This window comes from Physeter macrocephalus, chromosome 1 (genome assembly GCF_002837175.3).
Source record: "Physeter macrocephalus isolate SW-GA chromosome 1, ASM283717v5, whole genome shotgun sequence".
NCBI lineage: Eukaryota > Metazoa > Chordata > Mammalia > Artiodactyla > Physeteridae > Physeter > Physeter macrocephalus.
In genome coordinates, this window is record NC_041214.2 from 88,851,817 (window position 1) to 88,860,373 (window position 8,557).

The 8,557-nt window shown below is 33.8% G+C and overlaps 1 protein-coding gene across 1 annotated transcript in view; it reads left to right on the forward strand.

Annotated features, from left to right (window-relative positions):
- The window catches only part of FYTTD1 (forty-two-three domain containing 1), a 34,261-nt gene that overhangs the window by 9,896 nt on the left and 15,808 nt on the right, over positions 1-8,557 (forward strand). Inside the window, exon 3 of the mRNA XM_024124296.3 lies at positions 4,034-4,182. Coding sequence (XP_023980064.1) covers positions 4,034-4,182 — 149 coding nt within the window. The remainder of the gene's footprint in view (positions 1-4,033; positions 4,183-8,557) is intronic.

Consider the following 8,557-nt stretch of genomic DNA (forward strand, 5'->3'; position numbering starts at 1 on the left):
ATTATGATTTTCTCAGGGTATATGCCTAGTAGTGGGATTGCTGGGTCATATGGTAGTTCTATTTGTAGTTTTTTAAGGAACCTTCATACTGTTCTCCATAGTGGCTGTATCAATTTACATTCCCACCAACAGTGCAAGAGGGTTCCCTTTTCTTCACACCCTCTCCAGCATTTATCATTTGTAGATTTTTTGATGATGGCCATTCTGACTGGTGTGAGGTGATACCTCATTGTAGTTTTCCATTCACTTCTTATCCTTTTCTCTAGACTGTCTCTCAAATCACTGTGGTTGCCCATGTCTTTGTACTTGTCACTTTATGCCTCTCTCCCTATTCACATCTTGCCTGTTTTGTAATACCTAGCTCAGAGCCTGCTTTTTCTGTCATAGCTATGTTTTTCTCTTTGGAAATGTACCATAGATTATATTCTGCCTTTTATTCTTTTTTAATTTTTATATATAACAGTTTGGAAAATGTTCAATTTTTCGAGCCACACAAACTTGCACGTAGATCATGGCTCTGCCATTTTCTAACTGCGCCCTCTGAGTAGTCACTGTTCTTCACCTCGCTTTGCTCACTTGCAATATTGAGATGTTAGCATCAATTTCATCAAGTGCTCATTTAAATTAAGGTACTCAGAACAGTGCCTAGCACAGTGGTAGCTGCTTCATTATTTAATACAAATAAAAATAGCAAGTAGTTGTAGATTTAATTTGAATATACAGGTTTCCCCAACATGCTTAATCTTCGTTTGGTTGCAATTCTAGAAGGGAATCACACATAGAGCAGCAATAATTTGATCCTAATATTTTAAAAAATTGTATCTTTATTGCTTTTTTGCTGATTATAAAAGTAATAAAATCAGCACCTTTAGTACTGAGGCAGAGCATCCAAAAAGGGGACAAATCTCTAAGAACTCCCTACCACACTGAGTTGCCATGCTGGTGGAATTCACTGGGAAGTGATCTATAGGGGTGATGTAGCTTTAATTCACTGGAGGATGAGCAGGGCCAGAATTAGAGTGATGCCTAGGACTAGATCTAGATAGATACCGAGGGCCTAAAATTTAAGGTTTCACTCATTCTCAGATTTTATGCCCTAGGCGCATCTCTTGCCTCTCCATAGTCTCAGCTTTCAGGGGAGGGATAATGAGTGCCACTGGGTGTCCTATGCCACAGGAGAAGCCTTGAGGTGCACACTGGAACTTGGAAGAAACGCTCCTTCTTCTTTTAGAGTCCCTCCAGTGCCCTCTGCTGACAAAGCTTAACATCATGCCAGCTGGTAAGAGAAATGTTCCAGTAACAGAAGCGGGACAGTAAAGACTGAATTGGGAGCTGAAAGGCAATAAATTGGTAAATGGTTCAACCATCATAACATAACAGGTTTTTCTGTCTAGTTGAATTCTGGTCTCAAAGTAGGTACACCACAAAAAAGCATTATGGAATTAGATAAATTCGACAGTGACATATACATGACTATGGCTTAAGAGATTCATCACACACAGTCCTGAGAAATCCTACAGTAAACTATTTTAACTTTGGTTAGTTTGACTATGAAACAGGTTGGTAGACCTGTTACCACATTGCAGGTGTATAGTATTATACAGGATTCCATTCTAAAGACATTCCCCCCCAAATTAGAATTAAGATAAGCATGCCCAATATCACAATTGTTACTTAGCATAGTTCTCTGGAATTTCTGGCCATTGCATTAAGAAGTAAAAGAATTTGAGGTATAATTATTGGAAGGTGGGCTTCCCTGGTGGCGCAGTGGTTGAGAGTCTGCCTGCCAATGCGGGGGACACGGGTTCGAGCCCTGGTCTGGGAGGATCCCACATGCCGTGGAGCAGCTAGGCCCGTGTGCCACAACTACTGAGCCTGCGCGTCTGGAGCCTGTGCTCCGCAACAAGAGAGGCCACGATAGTGAGAGGCCTGCGCACCGCGATGAAGAGTGGCCCTGCTTGCCGCAACTAGAGAAGGCCCGTGCACAGCAGCGAAGACCCAACGCAGCTAAAAATAAATAAAATTAATTAATTAATTTTTTTTAAAAAGGGTGTTTTAAAAAATTACTGGAAGGAAGAAGATAGTATCATTTGTGGGTAATATGATTGTCACTCAGAAATCCCAAGAAAATAATTTGAAAGACTATTAGAACTAATACGTGAATTCAGGGGAATGGCTGATTAAAAGTTATTAATTAAAACCTCAGTAGCTTCTTGTAATCCCAGGAATGACAATATGAAGATTATTAATAGATAAGGGATCTTTTTTTTGTGATTGACAACAAATGTATAAAATACCTAGTAATAAGCTTAACAAGAAATATGCAGGACCTATGGGAGGAAAAGCTTGAAACTTTACTGAGCCAATTTAGTGACAAAAGAAGACTTGAATAAGTGGAAAGACGTAACGTGTTCCTGAATATTGTAAAATGTCAATTCTTGATAAATTAATTATAAATTTAAAGTAATTCTTCTATCAAAGCATCAAAGGAAATTAGAACTTGACCCTTGAAAACTGATATATGAACATGATAGTTTGTGAATGGAAGAATACAGATAGTCAAAAAACCCATGGAAAGTGTTCATTATTACTAGTAAACTACCAAATAAAAGTTTTTTTTTTTTATCTCAAACGCTAAGTGATAAAGATTAAAAAGAATAATATTCAAAGTTGTCAATGATACAGAAAAAGTGGCACCCTTGTGTTCCTGGGAATATAAATAAATATAGTCGTTCTGGAGGGGATTTTTTACAATATGAATCAGAATTCTTTAGAATTTGCTTTACTCTTTGATACAGCATTTTGATCTTTGGAAATTTATATATTGAGGAAATATCATGGATGTGTATAAAAATGTTATCTGTAGTGTTATTGCAATGTTATTTATAACAGTGTAACATTAGAAGTAACTAAAATGATTAGTATGAATATTAAAGACATAGGATTAATATTCACAATACAGTGTTAATGTAGACTACAAAGTAGTATATGGAGTAGTGAAATGTGGTTGCTGGAAGATTGACTCAGTCCATTTTCTGGGCACATGGTACTACAAAATTGTGAATTACCTCATGCAATAGTCTTTTGAGTTGCTTGAAAACAGTTGAAACTGAAAGTGTTAATTTGAAATGTATGTATTCAAGTAAAAGACTAGAAAAATATAAAATGTTAGTAGTTGTTGTCTCTAAGTGGTGGGCTAATGGTGGTGGCTTTTATATTCTTATTTGTACTTTATATGTTTTTAAGATTTCTGTACTGAGCACGTTTACTTTTTCGTAATTAGAAAATAAGTATTTAAATAGGTAAGATACATAATGGAAAAGCAAAGTCAGTAATGTCATATGCTGCAGAGATTAAAATATATATCCATTGGAGTTTACTGCAGACTTTAGCAAAAGCAGTTTGAATATAATGAGACTGAAAACAAAGAAGCCAGATTGCAACATCGTAAGAAAATAGGAGATGAGATAGTGATTCCACTCTGGATCAGTGCCATCCAACAAATAAAATGTGAGCCACATATTAATAATATATTTTATTTAACCCAGTACATCTAAAATATTATTCTAACATATGATTAATATAAAATTATTAATGAAATATTATACATTCTTTTGTTACATCTCAATTCAGACTAGTCATATTTCAAGTACTCAATAACCACATGTGGTTAGTGGCTACCATGCTGCACGGGGAAAGTTGAGACTGTTCTGTTTGTTGAGAAAGTAATGCCAAAGAGAGGATAGCTGGGGGGAAATGTGAGAATCCTCTAGTCCTTTGCAGTCCATTACAACAGCAGAACCCTTTCCAGTGCAGCTTATTGCCTCTTTAAAAATGAAATATTTTATGTAATTTTAAAGAAGTGTATATAAATAGTAAAATAATAATAATATAAGAAATATTATATGAATAATAATAAATGAAAAAAACTCTCATATCCTCCACCCTACTTAAGAAATAGAATATCCTGTGACCTGTGTGCCACTCAATTGCAGTCTTAGATTGATTTTTTTTTTTTCCTCGTCTCCTACAGGTTTTGGTAAGAATAGTCTGAGCCGTAGAGGAAGAGTGATGCCTGGAAAGAGACGTCCTTATGGAGTTATCACTGGCCTTGCAGCTAGGAAAGCAACTGGAATTCGAAAAGGAATTAGTCCTATGAATCGACCACCTCTAAGTGACAAGGTAGGATGATGGCTAATCTGAGTCAGAAACTCTTTTCCTTACAAATGAATCTGTATTCAAAACAGAAACAGACTCAACAGACATAGGAAGCAAACTTACAGTTACCAAAGGGGATGGGGATGGGGGAGGGATAAATTAGGAGTATGGGATTGACAGATACAAACTACTATACGTAAAATAGATAAGCAACAAGGATTTACTGTATTATCACAGGGAACTATATTCAGCATCTTATAATAACCTATAATGGAAAATAATCTGAAATATATATATATTTATGACTGAATCACTTTACTCTACACCTGAAACGAACACAATATGTAAATCAACCATACTTCAATTAAAAAAAAAAGAAAGAAACCCTTTTCCTTTATTCGTACTAATATTTCTGTGAATGAGCTTGAGAGAGCATTTTATTTGAATATTTTGGGTTTTTTTAATATAGTACTTTGGGGCTTATATAAAAAATTCAGTAATTAAATAAAAACTATTGTCATTCATGAAGAATACCTAAACTTCCACATTCTCAAATATAAAATTTTTTTTACAGGTTCTTGACTTTCCCTGTGTGTGTGTGTGTGTGTGTGTGTGTACAGTTTTAAATGGAATAATGTGTGTCTGCAGTTTTGAACAGGTTATTGACATATAATTTTATACTATAAAATTCATTTGTTTTAAGTGTACAATTCAGTGAATTTTATAAAATTTATAGAGTTGAACGATCATCACAATAATTAATTTTAGAACATTTCTATCACCTTAAAAAGAAATCTCAAGTCCATTCACAGTCATACCCTGTGATATGCCCCAGGCAACCACTAATCTACTTGCTGTAGATATTTTATAAATTTGCCTTTCTGGCATATTTCATATACAGGCATACCTTGTTTTATTGTACTTCACTTTAGTGTGCTTCACAGATACTGTGTCTTTTTACAAATTGAATATTTTTGGCAACCCTGCGCTGAGCAAGTCTGTTGGTGCCGTTGTTGCAACAGCATTTGCTCACTTTGTCTCTGTGTCACATTTTGGTAATTCTCGCAATATTTCAAGCTCTTTCATCATTATATTTGTTATGGTGATCAGTGATCTTTGATAGTACTATTGCAAAAAGATCACAACTCGCTGAAGGCTGACATGATGGGTAGCGTTTTTTAGCAATAAAGTATTTTTAGATTAAGGTATGTACGTTGTTTTTTTAGGCATAATGTTGTGGCACACTTAATAGACTACAGTATAGCATAAATATAAATTTTTATATGTAGTGGGAAACCAGAAATTCATGTGACTCACTTTATTGCGATATTTGCTTTATTGCAGTGGTCTGGAACCAAATCCCCAGTAACTCTGAGGTATGCCTGTAAATGGAATCATACAATAGTATGTGGGCTGGCATTTAGCCATAATACTTTTGAGGTTCATCATGTTGTAGCATGTCTCAGTACTTCATCTCTTTTTATTAGTGAATAATATTTCATTGTATGGATATTTTGTTTACCCATTCACCAGTTGATGGATGACATTTTGGTTTTTTCCACTTTTTTGGCATTGTGAATATGTTGCTGTGAACATTGCCTGTAAGTCTGTATGGACACAAATTTTCATTTCTCCTGGGTGGATACCTATCTCCCCTAGTTGATATTTTTAATTAGAGTTACAATTATTTATGCACCATAAATTAACTACTTTTCAAATCTTAACTGAATTTTTAATTACATCTCAATGAATAATTTTTGAATTGGCTGTATAAAGCATTACTTAAAATAGTTTCACAAATGGTTTTTCTTTAACTTCTTATGTTTAGTAAGTCTGAGCCACCAAGGAATTTAATGTTCCACCCTGCTGTTTTTTAACCCCTTTCATTTCTCTGATTATGAAAGTAATACATATTTTACTACAAAAATTCAGGACATTCATTTCTTAAATTATCGTAAGTATCTGTATTCTGGTTAACCACAACTGTCTTCACCCCTTAACTTTTCAATTCTGCTATCACCAGCAGCTATTCTCTAAAACTTTATTACAGAACTTGCTCCAGTAAAAATTTTAAGTTACCACATGTGGTAGTCTTTTTGAGTTGTTTAAAAATAGTGAAAATTGAAAGAGAATGTGCTGAATGGTAAGATCCTTTTATTCAAAGTTTGAATTATTTTGGAAAAGGTATGTTTGAAATTTGCTGTTTCTTAAGAAACTTTCTCTCAACCTGAATACAGATTAATGTCTCAACAGAATCGACTATGGTACTTGTGAAGCAGATCATTTTCTAGCAGTTTAGAAAATTTCTTTTTACATATAAGTAACTTACACCATCCTTTTCTATTCATTAAACAAATTGCCTAAGTAAGTTAATTGTTCTTGAACTACTGCATATACTTAGAAATTTTATACCTTAAAAAAAAGTCCTGACCATAATTAGACTTTTTGTTACTTTTTCTCTTCCTTTCCACAGTTTATATGAATTAGTGAGATTTTATTTCAATAAAAATGTACATTTTCTTACCTATGAAGTGAATTACTAAGTGGGAAAGATAGCATACTCATTTACATTACTAGTATTTACTGAGAGAGCAAATGGCTGTGCCTGGAGGGGAATGGTTGTCTCTAAGAATGAATTTTCTTTTGTTTAGAGAAGGTCAGCTTAAAATATCTGCCAAGTAAAAGGTTGTAAGGGATTCTTCTATTGGAATATATAACCTTGTCAATGTCAATACTGTAACTTTTCTATTTTAGATTCACAATTTCCTAAAACTGAGGGTATGTTATGTTTTGTAGAACTTTTAACTTGACTAATAATACTAAACCATTTAGTACTTCTGTGAACTTAAAAAATTTTTGTTGTTGCTGCATATATAGCAGTTATCTTCTGCTAATGGGTAGTTTTGATCTTTTGTCTGATTTTGACAGTTTATAAATACCTTATCTTCATACTATGGAATTCTGTTCAGCAATAAAAAAGGAATAAATGTTAATGTGCAAGACAGTGTGGATACCTCTCAAAACATCATACTAAGGAAAAGAACACAAACACAAAGCACTATGTACTATGATTCTGTTTATTTGAAATTGTAGAAAAGGCTAAACTATAGTGACAGATCAGTCATTGCCTGGGGTTAGAGTCAGGTGGGGGAAGGAAATTGACTGCAAGCGGGCACAGGGAAACTTTTAAGGGTGAGGGTACTGTTTTATATCTGGATTATGATGTGGTTACATGATTACATGTAATTACCCAACTTCATCAAACTGTACATTTAAAATTTTATTGTATGGAAATATTACTTTAATAAAATAGCATTAAAAATAAACTACCTTAATTTCTTTCCTTCAAGGAATAATTTTTTATCTCAAAATTCTGTAAGAAAAACTTATCCTTAGATATTTTTTATAAACACTTTTATACACATGTACAAACCTTAGATTCATGGAACACAAATTCCCCATATATTAATGGATTGTTAAAGTTCTTGTCCATGTATTCATCATTTAATTCATGTTGACTGAATACTCAGTATGTCCTAGACGCAAGGGATTCTGCAGTAACTCAATAGAAAATCCCTGTCTTCATGGAGAACTCAAATAAATATTAAATAATTTATCACACAAATAACTATGATTATAATATGGCAGGTATTTTGAAGGAAAACAACATGTGACAGTAGCATCATAGAAGGAACTTTTACATTTACCTATAAAATGAGCCTTGGTATTTTTATTAAAGACAAAATACAAAGCTCGGAATGGGCCATCATTAGTCTGATTTCATAGCATTTCTTCTGTACTCTTAATATTCTTTATTCTTCCATTTACTTCTTTTCCAAACATTCATGAAAATGAAGACTATCATAATTTTTGTGGTTTTTAGTCAATCTATATTTATGGGATACTTCTCATATATTTTTTAAAATTTTTATTGGAGTATAGTTGCTTTACAACGTTGTGTTAGTTTTTGCTGTACAGTAAAGTGAATCAGTTACAGGTATACATATCTCCACTGTTTTTAGATTTCCTTCCTGTTTAGGTCACCACAGATCATTGAGTAGAGGTCCCTGTGCTAAACAGTAGGTTCTCATTAGTTATCTGTTTTATACTTAGTGGTATATATATGTCCATCCCAATCTCCCAATTCGTCCCATTCCCCCCTTCCCCTCCTTGGTAACCATAAGTTTGTTCTCTACATCAGTGACTCTATTTCTGCTTTGCTGATAAGTTCATCTGTACCATTCTTCTAGTTTCCACATATAAGGGATATTATACGATGTTTGTTTTTCTCTTTCTGACTCACTTCACTCTGTATGACAGTCTCTGGGTCTATCCATGTCTCTGCAAATGGCACTATTTCGTTCCTTTTTATGGCTGAGTAATATTCTATTGTATATAT